Here is an 18,093-nt window from a genome sequence, read left to right as displayed (position 1 = left end):
TCAATAGGTTCCAAGTTACGTAGACATACTGCATAAGAGCTCAAAATTTTTTTTGACAATTATTGTTGTTTAAGCTTGTTATTAAATGTATTTTAGGTAGGTTGTACAGAAATAAGTTTTGATGACTTTGTATAAACATTTTTTTAACTGATAATTTGCGGTTTTTGTTTATATTTTTTATTATTCTTAATTTCCTCAAAAAGAAGTTGTTTAATTCATTTTTAAAGTAAAATAAGGTAGTGCATTTTAAAGACTACATCTTAAGCTTTAAAAACCACCTATTAAATTGTAATATATATGTCTAAACTTAAGGTAATATCCTCTTAAAGTGGTAGTAATTCTGTAAAACTACGAAGTTTTCAAAAATTACATGTTTTGAGACGTCGTATCATTTAAATTACATGTCTGAGATTTTTTTGAATAAAACGTCTTTTAGTAAGATATTTAAAAAGTAATTTATGCAAATTTTAGAGTTTTATAGACCAAATTGCATTAGTTACACATTTTTAAATCATTTTTAAACAAAATTCATGCAAGTCTCATTTTCTGCCCACACCGTACTTATGCCCATATATTTAATTTCTTTTTATTATAACTATAACATAGCTCTATTGTTCTTCTTTCATTTCCAATTTGTAGAATTTAATTTGATCAATTATTGTTGTTCTAAAGCTATTTCCTTGTGACATTTTTATAATTAACTATTTAGATAACAAATAAGCAACAATTAAATAATTTTATTAACGTTTCGACGCCCAAATCGGGTGTCGTCAAAATAAAAAATACTACATTTTTATACGACACCCGATTTGGGCGTCGAAACGTTAATAAAATTATTTTTTTTTCAATTTAATTGTGGCTTATTTCCCATCTAAATAGTTAATTGATCAATTATTTAAATAATTATATTAAAATAACTCAACCGTGCGCTTCGCCTAACGCTACTATACAGTGCGTCAATGTTTGTGAGAAGGGTGACTTTATTGTTATAAATAAAAAATTGTAGAAGCTATAGATTTAATTTTAGAAAAATATTTATATAAGGTTTATTGTGAAGAATATTCTGAATTTTTCAATGGTCAAGTTAGTTTTTCCCAAGATTTATATTTTGGTAGGTGTCTAAAAAAACAATTTCAAAACAACTGCTAATTTTGCAGTTCATTTGTCAAATAAAAAGTGAAGCACCCACTTCTGGAGTAGAACTTTTTGATATGTTGTTATTAAACATTTCTTAATGAAATTACAAAAAGTTCTATCTTGTTTAAGTTTTTCCGTAAGCAAAAACTCTATTGACTCCTCGATTAACGCTTTCAGGACAACACCGTACATAAAAGGAAATTTATTTTGATATAAACTTGCATCGATTTATTTTCAGTCGAGCATTGCCTGACACAGTTTTCAATATTACACTCGCTTCTTCTTCAGTACAATTTGCGAGATCTTTCTCATCCACTGCAGTAATTAAATCACCCTTGATGAGTCCACCATCCAAATCTGCAGAACCACCGTTTATCTAAAACAATATTTTAAAAGAACGTTTATCTAAAAACAAAGTTTAAATCACCAAATTAATTATCAAATCTTATTACTATCATAACTGTATTATTACTATGATAACAGAAAAGATCTGGATGCAAACATCCAATGGAAGAACTTAAAATACACTACGTTACAAATAAGCAAAGATGAGCGCAATAAAAAGTTCCAGAAAAAGAAAAAGACTGGATGACCCACGAAATACTAAAACAGAAAAAAATTACAATATTAATAAATACGTAAACATTCTAAGCTCTCTACTATGGTCTAGTAGTCTAGTCTAAAGTATTAGACAAAAAACGAAATTGACAATCTATCGGACCTTGGTAGAGCCTATTATGACTTATTGAGCAGAGGTTTGGCAGATCACGAAAAAAGAGAAAATGAATAGAAGTAGTAGAAATGGATTATCTAAGGAGAGCGTGTGGTATATCCAAAAAAGATCACATCAGGAATGAAGATATTATAAAGAGGACAAATACCGTATATTCCAGTGTAGATAGAATTGAAACGAGACAACTAGTGTCGTATGGTCACGTGAAACGAATGAATGAAGATATATGGCCGAAGAAAGCTTTAAATTACATATCACAACAAGGAAGAAGAAAGGGAAGGCCTTTAGTTGCCTTGGAAGAAAATGTACGGCACATCATGAGAGATAGAGCCATCAAAGAAGACGAATGGATGAACTGAAAACATTTTCGGTCGAAATGTGAGAAGAAGCAAAGGCTGTAGAAACCTCGGTTATAGATAAATATATATTGTAAATACTTACTATATCTGCTACGTATATGCCTTTAAGATATTTTCTACTTATTACACTTAATCCCAAACCCCTTCCTGGCTTCTTGACTAAATTTATTTCAAACGAAGTGTAATCAGATTGACTTGGTCTGTAGACAATTAGTCTCACCTATGAATTAAAAATTAAAATTACCTATGAATTAAAATTTACGTGGGGAGGCGCAAGATTTGCTTGTAATGTTTTTTAATTGCATTCTTTTTTTCGTTATCCTGAGAAAACTAATTAGTATTTTTGACAAATTTAAACGCAGAATGAAAGATAACATTATTACCGAGGGCCAAAAATCCCTGAAAACCTCTATAATTGTTTATTTGAATCAATTACAGGGGTGAAAAAAGAGAAAATTGAGTATAATTTTTAATAATTTCAAATATCTTATTCAAAAGAAATCTTTTGTTTATTTTAAGGGACTTTCGGCCCTCGGTAATAATGTAATCTTTCAATCTGCGTTTAAATTTTTCAAAAATATTTATTAGTTTTTTCAGGATTCGAAAAAAAAATTAATCCATTTAAAAAGTATTGCAAGCAAATTTTGCGCCTACGCTCTTAACAGTCGATAACGATTTACTTTAGGTCCTGTTTCACGTAAAGCTTGTGATGCTGTTGTAAAAGGTACCTCGCGTAAAGATATACCATTTACTTCCATTATCATATCTCCTGGTTGCAATCTTTGGTCTTTATCGGCCAAACCTTTTTGGTATATTTCAATTAGGATCACTCCATACTGAAACATCACAAAATCACCATAAAAAGTAGAGCACTTAAATGAAATTGGTACGCGAAGTGATCGGGTGGTTAAAGCGAAAAACACACCGAAGCGATGGCGTTCACGATGGCGATAGCGATTCAACTCATCTGAAGCAAACAAGCGAATCAGCACATACTTGTCGCAATCTGCTGGCGATCAAAGGAATTTGTGCAGCGCAGCGTTCTGACTGCGATCCCGGCGATATAATTAGTTCAGCTTTCAGAACGCAGCAGGTTTCATTTATCGCTGGTCGCGATGATGCAAATAAAAATGGATATGTAAAAATTAATTGAAATTGTAAAAAAATTTGATATATTCTTCGGCCTGCCCACCCAGATTATAAAAACTTACGTACTAAAAATAAATGGTTCACAAAAACTTTCTAAATTCATTCTAAAACATGTATAGAAACGGTATATATGTTACAGTTCAAGTTGATTCTCAGTTAGAGTTGACTCCAACTAGTTGGAGTCAACTACAACTGAAACGAGCAGTAAAAGTTGATTTTAAAAATTTAAATCAACTTTTACTAGTTGGAGTTGACTCTTCCTGGATCGATTCAGTAAATGTTGATTATACGAGAATCTCAAGTGCATTTTTGATGAGTGTGCGTTTCTTTGTTTTGACCGTTTCAACTACTTATTAGTATAGTCTGTAACGTCGCCCGCGTTAGGTAAATTATTCTGATTCGATTTTTTGCACAAACTTACTCAAAGAAATACATCCGTTTAACAATCCTTATAACAAATACACAGGGTGTCACGCGGTACCGCGGTCGAAAAATTGTTTAACCAATTTTTGTTAACCAAATTCACAAAAATAATTTTTAGCTACTTTATCTCATATTATGTAAAGCAGCGGTTCTCAATCTGTGGTACATGTACCGCTGGTGGTACATATCATTATTTGCGCTGGTACACAAAACACACAAAAACTTAAAATAGTAGTACATAGTAAGTCTTGATTATACAATCTAAAAATATAGAAATATAATAAAAGAAACTTTAGATGGTACATAACTCAAAAAGATTGAGAACCGCTGATGTAAAGGATTTATTGTGTAAAAATTGTAAATATAGATAGCAGTACATGAAGAGTTTAAATAAGTGTGTCTGAAGTAACAATGTATTTTAAATGGGTTTTACTTTTTCGCAGTGTTTTTTAGCACACTTTCATATAATTAAACATCCTTAACTTTCGCCTTCGGGAGGAAATCAGACATGCCCTTGCAACGGCAACTGAAATACTCACAAAACAGCGACCACGGAAGCAAAGATGGATGACAGAGGAAATATTGGATTTAATGGATGAAAGAAGAAAATGCAAACATCACAAAGCGATGTACAAAGCATTAAATAGAACCATTAAACAAAAAATAAAAATTGCAAAAGAAAAATGGATAACAGAACAATGTAAAGAAATCGAAAACTTATATAAAAAACATGATGACTTCCATCTGTATAAGAAACTCAAGGAATTCACAGGCCCGACAACTCACAAGGACCAAATAATCTAATCAACGCAGAAGGCAAACTGATTTCAAGCCCTGAAGAACAAATAAACATGTGGGAAGACTATATAAAGGAACTCTTCTATGACATCAGAGAACCTCCTACATTAAATACCGAAAACGACGAAGGTCTTCCAATACTGAAGTCCGAACTGGAATATGCTCTACGTCAACTAAAAAACAACAAATCTGTAGGAAAAGATGAAATACCAGCTGAGCTATTGAAATTAATCATCGAGGAAACCTTAGACCTTCTTCTTGGACTATTTAATAATATTTACAATACAGGGACTATCCCTAAAATATGGCTTGGATCAGTCTTTATACCACTGCCTAAAAAGAAGAACGCCAAATTATGCCAGGACTTCCGCCTTATAAGTCTATTAAATAACATTCTAAAGCTTTTCTTGCGTATCATACAGAACAGAATATATTATAGAAAATGTGATGAGGTCACCGGTCAAGAACAATTTGGCTTCAGGAAAGGTATGGGGACACGAGAAGCAATATTCTGTCTTCAAACTCTGGCACAAAGATACAAAGATCAGCAAGCAGACCTTTTTATCTGTTTCATAGATTTTGAGAAAGCTTTCGGTAGGGTGAAGCACAAGACCTCGATAGAAAGATTGAACGACATCGGAGTCGACAAAAGAGATTCTAGAATTATAGAGGCTATTTATTGGAATCAGACAGCAATCATAAAGACCAATGGTAATACGTGAAGGCCAATTGAAATACAACGAGGTGTTAGACAGGGTTGTGTGCTATCACCCATACTTTTAACGTCTACTCTGAGGTAATATTTGCGAACTCTTTATCGGACCCTTCAGAAGGAATCAGGATAAACGGTCAGAGAGTAAATAACATCCGCTATGCAGATGACACAGTATTAATGACTGATTCGGACCATATTCTGCAGATACTGTTGGATAGGGTTACTGAGAGTTGTGAAAAAATGGGGATGAAGAACAATACTGCGAAAACCAAAGTTATAAGAATATCAAGGAACAAAAATTTACCTCTTCCAATAAATATGTGAAACACCAACAGCTTGAATACGTAAGCCAGTACAAATATCTTGGTTGCTGGTTCAACAATCAACTTGATTATAAACAAGAAGTCAAGAGCGAGAATAGAGGTAGCCCGACAGGTTTATCAAAATGAAAAGCTTATTTTGTAACAGTAGCATTAATATCAGCCTTAGATGTCGTTTTCTGCATTACTATGTGTGGTCAATACTTTTGTATGGAACGGAGACCTGGACAAAACAGAACACTGATGAACAAGTTGGACGCCTTTGAACTCTGGCTTTATAGAAGAGACTTAAAAATACCTTGGACAACCCACACCACCAACGAATATGTTCTGAGGAGAGTAGGTACAGATAGGGAACTGCTAAAAATCATTAAAGTCAGAAAAGTTAGCTACCTGGGACACATAATGAGAAACGAAAAGTACCGCCTCACGCAACTGATCATCCAGGGTAGGATTGAAGGAAAACGGGGTCCCGGTAGGCGCCAGATTTCATGGATTAAAAATATCAGAGACTGGACCGGCCTTGATCTTTGTTTAGAGCCGCATTGGATAGGGACACATTTGCCAGTGTAGTCGCTAACCTCCACTAAAGGAGAAAGCACCACAAGAAGAAGAACTTTCGCCTTGTCATGGTGATGACATGTGCGAGCAATAAATTACAAAAAAAGTTTTGACAGTTTTGTGGTTTGACAGAAGTTTGAATTTTTAAATGTCAAAATGGTGCAATGATGCATCTCACTCGCAATCACATTTATAGCTACGTCAATACGCTCCTAGCGCTCATTGTTAATAATTAAAAATACATAACCGCTTAGTAATAAAATAATAACAAAAATTTCTTCAGTATCTTTTAGGGGGGTCGTTAAAATTTTATTTGGTGACTTTCGCACTTTCGGACTTTCATAATAAAACTTTTTAACTGAGTTATTAAGCCTTGAAAATGGTCATTTTCGTATTTTGCAAATTTTAAATCGAGTATAACTCGAGAACAATAAATTTTACAGAAAAATCACAAAAGACCTCTTTTGCTCCGAATGACCCAAATGATGTAAAGAAAATTGTCGTAAATGAATTTTTTTGTGAGTTTGTTTAAAAAAATTGTTTAAACAATTTTTCGACCACAGTACCATCTGACACCCTGTGGATTCGTTATAAGGACCTCTTTTTGAGTAAGTTTGTGCAAAAAAATCGAACTGGAATAATTTACCTAACGGGGGCGACGATACAGCCTAGACTAATTTGAACATATTCAGTAACATTTAATTTCTAGAATCGGCTGTTTGTGTGAATCAGAATCAACTTTTACTAAATGGCATTGGGAAGAGTATACTTTTCCTAGTTGGAGTCTACTTTTACTAGTAAATGTTGAATATAAATCTTCATTTTATATTTATAATCAACTTTTACTGAAACCAGCCGTTAGAGTTGACTCCAACTAGTTGGAGTCAACTCCAACTGGATAATCAACTTGAACTGTAACATATACATCTCTGCGAAGTGCTGGTAACAATCTATGAAATTCTCCTTATTGCTTGTACCTCAGGTTAATGTTATGTACCTTGCCAAACATTTCTTCTTTTTCTGCAAAATAAACTGTATAAATGTCTTTATTTGTAAATGGAAAAAAATTGTATTGTAAATTGTTGTGCCCACGCATACCTTTTATTAAATTTCTTTTTTTATTCAAATTAATTTTGAATAATGACGGTTAGATGCCTTCAAATTAGATTGAATTGTCTTATTTCGTCCAACAATACTGCAACAAGCAGTGCTTCTTCTTCTTGTAAATCGGACATTTTATCGACCATCGCGTCGTTATCGCTTCGGCGTGTTTTCCGCTTTCAGCGTCAAGAGACATTTTCTTGAATTGTAATTTTTGGTGACTTAGGTATATTTTGTTTGAGAAATTGTGTCACATTTCTCAAAGTGGGAGAATATCGAGTCATCATTCATCATCATCATCATGCAACATCCTCCGTCCACTGCTGGACATAGGTCTCTCCCATTTTTCGCCACTCTCCACGATTCTGTGCGTCTTGTTGCCATTTCTTGGACATTCGTTTAATGTCGTCCATCTAGCGTGTTGATGGTCGTCCTCTGCTGCGTTTGTCTTCTCTTGGGCGCCAGTTAATTAGTTTTCTGGTCCATCTTGAGACTTTTAGTCTCGCTACAGTAATAATTGTCGTATAACTATTCGTGTAACTTTGCGTCGATTGATATAGAATTTCACTAAAACACAAAACAGTACTTCCAGTATATATTTGTTCTCGTATTGCTAAGGCTCGTCGAATAATATATTGCTTGTTCTATTTTGGCAATTTTAAAATAGACTTTCGGTTGTAACTCTGAAACCGGAAACCCGAGGTCAAATTTCTCACGTTTAATATCATCCTTGGGTTATAAGCTTCCATTCGATGTCTCAGTCGAAAGGGTCGGCCTAACCTGAAAAGAAGTCAGAGAAAAAGCACAAGTTCGGCAAAAATGGAGAGTGACAGTAGATGCTTTATGTTCCAGTGGAAACGAAGAGGATAAGTAAGTAAGTAGGTCCCGATTCCCGAGATTTATGTGGGGTGTCTCTACGTACTAATGTTACTTACTGCACTAGTAGAATTATCTCCTTTTCCGACAAAGAAAATTCCTAACAGTTGATTTTCTGTCACAATTTCTATAGTAACTTCTTTACCTTCACATATGGTACAAACTAAAGGATCTGCAGCTGGATCTACAATATTTAAACGAAAACTCTTGGTACTATATTTTTCATTACACACCACTACTAAACAAACTACTAATGTAAAAGTTTACATCTTCAAGCCAAAGCTTACTATCGCTTTGACGTATTAAAGCTAGTCTATGGCGTAGGAGCACAATAATTTGCCAATCTCTCGTGCTTGAATTGGTAATGTAGACCGCGTTATGACGTCATTTCGAGCTCCCATGCTCTCATCAGACGCTGGGGCTAAATCCAAAATCAAAAAAGCAGGCCAACGATTGTCTCCCTAACTGTTTCCCACTTAAGTGGTTAGCGTAAAAAGGTGTCATCTACTTTGATGGACATAGACGGAATCGATTTTATAATATCGTTTTCTGTCAGTTCTGTGAAATATGTAAAAGTTTACATCTTCTACAGAAGGTATATAGAAGATACATAAGATTTTTATGAAAGTGCGAATTACAAAGCAAATTAAAATTGTGATTTCTTACCTTTTGTTGGGGTTGGTGATCGAGAAGCGGGTAGAGGTGACTTTGGCGATGCAATTTTATTTTTATTCTCATCAACTGCAGATGAAGGAGAAAGTAACTTATCCTCCTTCTTTTCAGGATTTGATACAATTAGTGTGACAACACCATTTACATTTTTAAGTAAACTTGCTGCCTAAAATAAAAATACACGCACAGGAACATGAATAATTTGAACCAAATAAAAAAATATTTAATAGGTATTTTATGACAGGGCGGATCTGTGAAAAAACATTTGGATATGAGAAGTGACATTCTGATTTTGCAGATAAAATTTCTAATTTCCCAATTAAAAATATTTTTTCTATGGATGCTATAAAATGTGCAACTTCTCTCACTACTTACATATATTCAAAACGAAAAATGTCTCACGCACTGAAAAAAGTCGACCACTGGAGTGAGAAATAATTTCTCACTGGTTCTCCGCCGGTTTTCCATACCGTATCCGCTGGTTCCATGGTAACATGCACAGTACAAACACAATTATTGTGGTCAAACAAAATGTGTTGAAGCAAAATTTATCAGGAATTAACTTTCAAAACTGTTCAAGTATTCAAAATAACTTAATTATAATTTTAAATAAATAAAGTATATAAATACTAAGAAAATTAAATATCTACCTACATATATGTATTTTACTTCAATTTAGGCATATAATATACCTAAAAGCACATAAATTATTTAATTTTGAAGTTTGAACTCTTTACAACAACGCATCCATAGAAAAAGTACAGTGTACAACACGTGAAAAAATGACATATTTCTCTATCGCTTGATTTGCGGCACTCCCTCGTGCCTCAGCTCGTGCCAACAAACTTCTGCACTCGTGAGAAATTGATTTAAAAATAATGTTATTAAGTGCACTTGTTATAAGAAAACTACGCTAATAAGTATAATTTAAATAATTTTAACTTACAACTTCATATGTTACGCCTATAAGAGAATCCTTATTCACTGCTAATATCATTTCACCAATTTCGAGACCAGCCTAAAAAAGTAATGACTACAATTTTTTTATGTCACATTATTTAGCAATCAAAAAAACACATATTATAAGGTTTTATAAACTAATCTGCTAGCTGCGGAGCAAACGGCTCCTATTGGGTTGGTGAGGTCTTCTCCAGTGACAAAACCACTTTAACAGTTTCTCAGGTCAGAGGGCCAGTTTCTTTTGAGTCTCCTATGGCGTGATGTTCTCTTAAAGGTTGAAGTAGGGGGTTAGTGTCTGGGACTTCAGTCTTTCATGGTGCTTGGTGCTATATTTAGTGATCACATCCTGCATGAACGGGATTCTTAGGTCTTCAAGAAGTGTTAGGTTTGACACATACTAGGGCGCATCAATTTACAGTATTTTCGATTGGTTTCTTTGAATTATGGTTACATTTGACTTGTTCGCACCTCCCTAGATATTCCGTATCTATACATCCAGATAGATTATATGACAGCTTTGTAGACAAGGATTTTTCTAGGTTCGGTTTCAATTTCCTACTGACTAGCCAGTTTAGATCTTTCATTCTTAGGTCAATTCGTTTAGTAGGATTTAGTATGTCCAAGGATGAATTAGTAATTAATAAATATATCATAAACAAATAATAGAGTAAAATCAATTAAGTTTACAATATGTATTACCTTTTCAGCGGTACCACCTTCTTGAATGTCAGAAATGAATATCCCCTTGCCAACTCCAGCATGTTTTCCTTCTATTATCATTATTCCCAGACTATGGGTGGGTTCCTTTAAATTAAAGACAATTAATATTTGATTAAAACGCTTAAAACACTGTAATATTAATATTGTTCTGAAGCTATTTATTTGTGCCATTTATGTAATTTATTATTCTGACTGGGAAATAAGCCACAATTTAACTTAAAAAATGATTTTATTAGCTTTCGACTTTCACCTCGGACGCCGTTATCAAAATACAAAATATAATTAAATTAAAAAATGTCGTTGCTTAGTAAAAAAAATCTTCTGATAATTTAATTTAGTCAATATTTATGAGTTGCGTTCCTGGGACGACCTTATTGAAAGATAGCTCATTCGATTGCATGATATAAACTTTAACTCAAGAATACCTGTCACACAAAAATCACAGCATGTGATTTGTCTTTAAAAAGACAACCACATGCAATGGTGACAGTAAAATTCTCGTGTTAGTGATTCCATAGTAAATCACGAGGAAAAATCTCAGAGTTTTTCTTGCTTCGTAACTTTTTACTTAAGTTTCATTTTATTTGAATTTTTAAAAAAGTAACTAATTTTCTTCGAGCATAATAGTAATAAATGATATAATATTTGCCTACCTTTCTTAGAGCAACTGTACGAACGTTGGGAAATTTATCTTTAAAAGATTCCTCGGATACCTACAATAAGATACCTAGTCGTGAAATATTTATAATAATATAATTGAGGGGGCTAGAAGTAAAATGGTTTAAGTGCAGTTTTCTAAAAAATATGCTCGAAGCACAGATTCGCATACTTAAATGGTATTATAACTTGGTGGTAAAAGGATTCAAGCATATCTCGGCCTACAGTCACTATCTATCGCCATTATATTTAATTTAATGAAAAAAATTGCAGTTTGCATTAGTAGTAAACGGGTTTATGAGCGCTTGAATCGTTTTACCACAAAACTATTTTTAGTATTCTGTAAAAACACATGTTAATACAGGATTAATTTCAAGTAAATAAATATTAAATTTGTGACGAATTTTGAAGACTAATTAAGATTTATGCAACGCAGTTGTAGTTACACTTTAGAGCTGGGATAAAAATGATTAGTAATAGTTAACATCTGCACTTGAACCGTTTTACCAGTAACATTTATCAACATCATGTACCGATTCAAGTACATTTTTTTAATAATTTGAAAAAAAGGAAGGATGTACCCTTATATTTTTATCGTATCGAGAGAGCTGAGGGAGACCTATGTCCATCAGCGGACGCGTGCAGCTTGATAATGATGATGATTGTATATGTATATGCATAAAAATAATTGTTACTTGTAAAACACTAAAATCAACTTACAGCATCGATATCTGCAATAGGAAATTGTGTAATAGGCTTAACAGCTATATCGTCTATACCAGTTTTTTTTCTGAAACAAGTAAAATTATTGACAAAACTTTTTTTGTTTTATACTTGTTCAAAAGAAAACGGCTACTTAAATTATGAGTTAATTAATTTGTGATTTTTTTGGAATAACACTAATTTAAAAAATACCTAAGAGTCGGTTCACACACACCCGTGACGTGACTATAACGGGACAGTGTCGGATCAGTGCTTCGCCTGCCCGTGATTACGACTTCCGCTAGAATTATGTCCCGTTCAAATTCATGGTACGGTAACGGGTGTGTGTGAATCGACCTTAAGCATACACTCTGCAACAGTTTGATAGGCCACAAATTAGCCCTGGCTCCTAGATTAACCCGTTTTATATGCTAAATTAAATCATAACTTACCTTAATAAAATTATTTTAAGTATTGGTCCTGGTAGTCCTTTTATTATAGTGGAGACATTAAGATGGCAGCGGCCTTGTAGTACGACACCATTTATCTAAAAAAAAAATAGTTAGGTACCAATGTACAGCGGAAATCGTTTATTACGTTCTGGAAGGGTCAGTCACTTGATCACCTTTATTAACAATAGTATTTGTATCCGATTTTCAAAAATTAAAAAATCATGCCACAAAATGTATGCCACACTACCATATTTAATAAAAACATATTACATATACCGAAATGATTTCTCTAAGTATTTAATTATTAGCCTTTATTTTTAATTTATTTACACGCACGTGATTTATCGCAAACTAAAGTGCATATAAAAGGAATATTGTAATGTAAACTAATGGGTATTGACTATTGACTAAAAAAAACCGAATACCGGTTTTTGGACTGACTAACCGATTTTGGTGACCGGTTAAATCGTAATTAAAAAAAAACGGTATAACCGAAAACCTGTATTTTGACAATAACCGCCATTCCTATAATATGGAACATGATTAATTATTTATTTTAAAAAAGCATATTCTAATGAAAATTCTAACATTACCTCAAGAATTTCATCACCAACTTTAATGTCCCCTGATTTGTAGGCAGATCCCTGCGGATTAAGACCGGCAACAAAAACGGCCATACAATTTCTATCTTTATGGCCAGCTAAGCTGAGGCCTATTTCTTGAGAGAACCGTTCCAATTGAGCAGTGACTATGTGATGGCTTACATTTAAATATTTCTTTTTTATTTTACCTAAAAATTGAGTTTTTTTTTCAAAATATATGTTGCTAAATTAAATAGATTGTACAATCCAATTTAATAAACAATTTATTTAAAGACTATTTAAGTAGTAAAAAATGAGAAATGGACCAACAACCAAAAGATAAGAACACGCATCGAAAAAGCTAGATCCACATTTAACCTGGTGGGGGTGGGGACTTCTTTAAGAGTCACAAACTCTCTCTTGACATACAAGTAAGAATGCTGCGATGCTACGCCATCTCTGTCCTATTTTTATGGTGCTGAATCGTAAACCTTGAATCGTAGATATGTGCAGAAGATTGGAAGCATTTGAGATGTAAAATCCCATCGACTGACCGGATCACAAATGAAGAGGTCCTCAGAAGAATGAATTTCTTGGTTAAAGGACCTCAAAACCTGGTTCAACAAAACTTCTGTGCAATTTTTTCGCGCTGCTGTAGATAAAATATTGCCATGATGATCGCCAACATTCGTCACCGATAGGGACATCAAGAAGAAGAAAGCAGTAACATTATATCAGAAGAGAGCTAAGGAGCTACTAACGCATTAAGATTCGTAATGAAATGTCATTAAACAATAATCAGCTGTAAGAATGGCCAGTAAAGAAGAATCTCCGCTATGAAACTAAAACAATACAGTTCTGGTAACGAAGGTCTTAGGTCTTAGGAATGTCAAAACAAACCTTAATTTTCTTATAAGATCGCACATACCAAGGATGTAAATCATCGATGTAATGTAAACCTCGACCGCGATCGCGACCTACACCGCGCTCATCCATGTAGGTATCTTAGGCATGTTCGTACCCTTAACTTGAAAATCTGTGCTGGTTCTTCCTATTTGACGGTATTATACAAGCCGAGCAGACAGTATATAGTACGATATCAATAATCAGCATATAAGAGAAGAAGATAAAATTTATTTTACAATTATTTGTGAAAATGCATATTCTGTCGACTTACTCATTGTATATCCAAACAAATCTTCTTCTTCCGAATCATTAAGGATCTCATCCTTAGTTCTTGTAACGTTTCCAGCGCTGGCCCTATCGATCTAAAAAAGTATATAGGTTAGGTATAGGTATATAGTATTTTTACTACAAAAGCGATGTTACGTAGGTCAAAATTTTTGACTTAAGAGAACTGTCAAAACATTAGAATGTGACTTTTCATTATTGCCAGTATTTTCATATAATGAAAAGTCACATTCTAATGTTTTGACAGTTCTCTTACGTCAAAAATTTTAACCTACGTAATAACGCTTTTGTAGTAAAAATACTATATATACATAAATCAGTTACTATTCGTACCAATAACTTAAAATATGATCATCATCTTGGTAGCAACAATATTATACTCGTAAAATGAGCACGCTATGTATAAATTTATTATCGAATTATCTTATAAGATTACTTTAATTCATTAAATAGAGTGCAGGTAAATGGAAAATATGATTAGCGTGTTTAATTTACTGTTTATAATTTTAATAAATCTATTGAATTACTTTTTTCGTAAGAAAAGTATTTTTAACGATTAATGTTGAAGCATGAAACTCATCTAGGGCCGGTATTTTCTGTCCCGATTAAACCCCGGTTAGAGTAATTTTGTCAAAATTCCAAATATTTTTCTAAATACGTTTTTAAAATTTTGTAAATTACTTAGATTTGGTGAATGTAACTAAAATCTGTAGCCTGTAGTCTTATGTTATCTAATATAACTTATTTACCATGTATCCCTTAGCGGTCATAGTTCTACCCTCCAAGTCTCGAACGTCCTCCTCATCATCATCATCTTCACTTTCTGATTCGGATAATGGTTGACTCTTATTATGTTTTTCATGATGTTCTGTTTCAGTTGTCTGTGTTATCTCTCTATTTATTTCTACAGATTGTATCGGTGTAATTGATTGCACATCATTAAACATCTATAATAAAATAAAACAATCTACAATTAGACTGAAGATAATTATACAGGGTGTAACAAAAATACAGGTCATAAATTGTACCACATATTCTGGGACCAAAAATAGTGTGATTGTACCTAACTTATCTTAGTACAAATGTGCACATAAAAAAAGTACTAAGTACGTATTTTTAGTAAGTATTTATAAATAATTTTAACTAATATTTTATTGATATCTTCGTCTGGAATATTTGCTAAACTGTGCTGCTCACGTTGACAAGTTAAAAATGTGTGTCACATCAATGGGGATAAATGTCACTGAATGTTTTTATACAAAGACTTGAATTTTATACGTAAGTATTAAAAAATAATCTGTCGAATGTCACACGATAGTAAGAATAAATAAGAAAATAATTCTCCGATTTTTTCTTAAACTTGTTTCCAATCGGCAATACTCACTCGAGCCCTCCGGGCTCTCGTGTCTACTGATGGCAACGATGTATCGATACATTAAACATATCGATATATTTTAAAATTTTATCGATATTTTTATATCGATATTCAACTTTCATAAACTTTGATAAATTTATTATGGAGTAAATGGAAACGTTTCGGGACTTCAAATTTATATTAATATTCCCATAATAGCTTTTAGTATAGAATATTCTTTACGTTATAACTTTGTATTTTATACTTACCAAAGGTGGTAAAAGTGACTGTATAACAAATGAAATGGGACTTTCCGAATTTCCAATTAGCTGTAAAACTTGCTCGGTACTAGCTTCTTTTAAGTCAACTCCATTTATTTCCAAAATTCGGTCACCTGTCTAACAAAACAATATATTATAAAATCCACGAGGAAAATAAAATTCCTGTAGCTAGCTGTATAGCATAAATAACAAAAAATGAGATTTTTGTAAAAGGTATATTTAAAATTCCCTAAATAAGGGTTACATTACATCACAGAACGTTTTCAGATTAAGAAATCCATCATCAGTGTTACTAAAAGCCAAAAAATAGCATTCCTGAGCCACCAAAATGTTTTGGGTAAAAACCCTTTAAATGTTTACAGTTGTGTTATATTACATATTAATAAATTTGCTCACAGATAGACAAATTCAACCCAACAGTTTAGCAAAAGCCATTTTCTAGATAGTAAAATTAAGGGAACTTAATGCATATTATCCAGAAACCTGGAAGCATTATTTTCAGACACTACTTGGAACTCAAGTAGACATGGAAGATGAAATGGGCATGGTCTACGTAGAAGAGAATGGAGTAGAAGCTCCAACCATAGAGGAAGTTCTCGAAGTCATTAAGGCCCAGAAAAACAATAAAGCTCCGGGAGTTGACGAAATACCAGCAGAACTATATAAGGTAGGTGGCGACCACCTAGCAAGTCACATCCACGCGCTCATCAAAGACGTATGGCAAGAAGAGAAAATACCTGACGACTGGAAGAAAAGTATAGTATGCCCGATCTATAAAAAAGGAGACAAACTCCAGTGCAAAAACTCCCGTGGAATCTCTCTACTATGTACAGCATATAAAGTCATCACGTATATTATAAACCAGCGGCTCCAACCACTAGCAGAAAATATTATTGGAGAGTATTAGACGGGCTTCCGACGGGGAAGATCGACACTGGATCAAATATTTACAGCCAAACAGATCTTGAGCAAAGCATGGGAACACGATGTTGATGTTCACAACGAGTTTGTAGATTTCAAACAGACATACGACTCAGTCAAAAGGAACAAACTATACTATATATTGGCTGAATTGGCAATACCACACAAGCTAATAAGACTCATTAAAGCCACAATGGATGAAACTCAGGCATGTGTACGAATACCACCAGACAGACTTTTTCAACATTTCGCAGGGACTAAAGCAGGGGGACTAAAGCAGGGACTGTTGGCCCCAACATTGTTTAACCTGGCAGTGGAGTATGCGGTTAGGCAAATGCAAACTGGACGAGGAAATCTACTGACCAACCGAACGGTTCAACTGGCCGCTTATGCTGATGATATTAATATTATGAGTAGAACATCAACAGGAGCACAGGAAACATATGCAGAGTTAAAAACACAAACAAAAATGCTAGGTCTGGAAAATAACACAGAAAAAAAAACAAAAATAATGACTCAGACAAGAAGAAATATAGTCCCAAAAAACATTATACATGAAGATGACATTGTATTGAAACGGTTGAAAAATTTACATACCTGGGAGTTGAAATATATGCCGACGGATCAGAAGATCGAGAAATACGGAAGAGAATAACGCAGGCAAACAGAGCTTATTTTACCCTCTCCCATATATTTCGGTCTAAAAGTGTCCACCGAAATACAAAGATGAGAATCTATAAAACCTTAATTTGACCAATAACATGATATGGCAGTGAAGCCTGGTCCTGAAAGAAACATCCAAAAACAAACTCGACACATTCGAAAGGAAAGTACTTAGGGAGAATACTAGGACCTGTGAGGGAAAACGGAATCTTCAGAAGTCGATACAACAACGAGCTTTATCAACTTTATAAGGAAACACCCCTGTCAGACTTCAGTAGAACACAAAGATTGTAATGGGCCGGACATGTGATAAGAATGGGAGAGAATAGGCTACCAAAACGAGCACTGAATGCTAGAATGCAAGGAAAGAGACCGGTTGGGAAGCCACGAAAGCGCTGGGAAGATATAGTAAACAGCGACGCACAAGCCCTTTTAGGAGTCCGTGTATGGAGAAGAGCAGTCACAGACAAGCAATAGTCGAGGAAATGAAGCATTTTGGCTCGCAATTTTTTCGTCCAGCATGGATTTACTTGAAATTTTCAGAGAAGGTGAGGAATAGTCCAAGGATCATTTTCTATATCATGCCGCTGTACGCTAAAACCTTGGGGGTGGTTGCCAGCCCATCTCGGGGGCGGGAATTTTTTATTACATTTTAACTATGTGAATCGATGTAAAAAGTAATTCTAAGAAAAAAATGTTTTTTACATTTTCTTCGTAAAACTAATATTTTTCGAGTTATTCGCTCTTGAAAGTAACAGTTTTTCGAT

At 33.8% G+C, this 18,093-nt stretch overlaps 2 protein-coding genes across 5 annotated transcripts in view; one reads left to right on the top strand and one right to left on the bottom strand.

The window, feature by feature from the left end:
* Positions 1–18,093, top strand: part of LOC114324406 (uncharacterized) — a 75,181-nt gene that overhangs the window by 3,429 nt on the left and 53,659 nt on the right. The gene's annotated exons all lie outside the window — the stretch shown is intronic.
* Positions 825–18,093, bottom strand: part of LOC114324407 (inactivation-no-after-potential D protein) — a 74,484-nt gene continuing 57,215 nt past the window's right edge. The window contains exons 4-17 of one of the 3 annotated variants that reach the window (XM_050647757.1): positions 15,731–15,859; positions 14,857–15,054; positions 14,094–14,184; positions 12,929–13,125; positions 12,336–12,430; positions 11,902–11,971; positions 11,178–11,237; positions 10,504–10,608; positions 9,791–9,862; positions 8,839–9,010; positions 8,232–8,356; positions 2,910–3,065; positions 2,312–2,449; positions 825–1,513 (exon numbers count right to left, since the gene is read on the bottom strand). In XM_050647757.1, coding sequence (XP_050503714.1) covers positions 1,340–1,513; positions 2,312–2,449; positions 2,910–3,065; positions 8,232–8,356; positions 8,839–9,010; positions 9,791–9,862; positions 10,504–10,608; positions 11,178–11,237; positions 11,902–11,971; positions 12,336–12,430; positions 12,929–13,125; positions 14,094–14,184; positions 14,857–15,054; positions 15,731–15,859 — 1,782 coding nt within the window. In that variant the 3' untranslated portion in view covers positions 825–1,339. The remainder of the gene's footprint in view (positions 1,514–2,311; positions 2,450–2,909; positions 3,066–8,231; positions 8,357–8,838; positions 9,011–9,790; positions 9,863–10,503; positions 10,609–11,177; positions 11,238–11,901; positions 11,972–12,335; positions 12,431–12,928; positions 13,126–14,093; positions 14,185–14,856; positions 15,055–15,730; positions 15,860–18,093) is intronic. The other 2 variants (XM_028272241.2, XM_050647758.1) reach the window with 2 other exon arrangements.

This window comes from Diabrotica virgifera, chromosome 3, assembly GCF_917563875.1.
Source record: "Diabrotica virgifera virgifera chromosome 3, PGI_DIABVI_V3a".
Classification (NCBI taxonomy): Eukaryota; Metazoa; Arthropoda; class Insecta; order Coleoptera; family Chrysomelidae; genus Diabrotica; species Diabrotica virgifera.
Note: the sequence above shows the minus strand (reverse complement) of the source record. Positions and strands in the feature narration are given on the sequence as shown.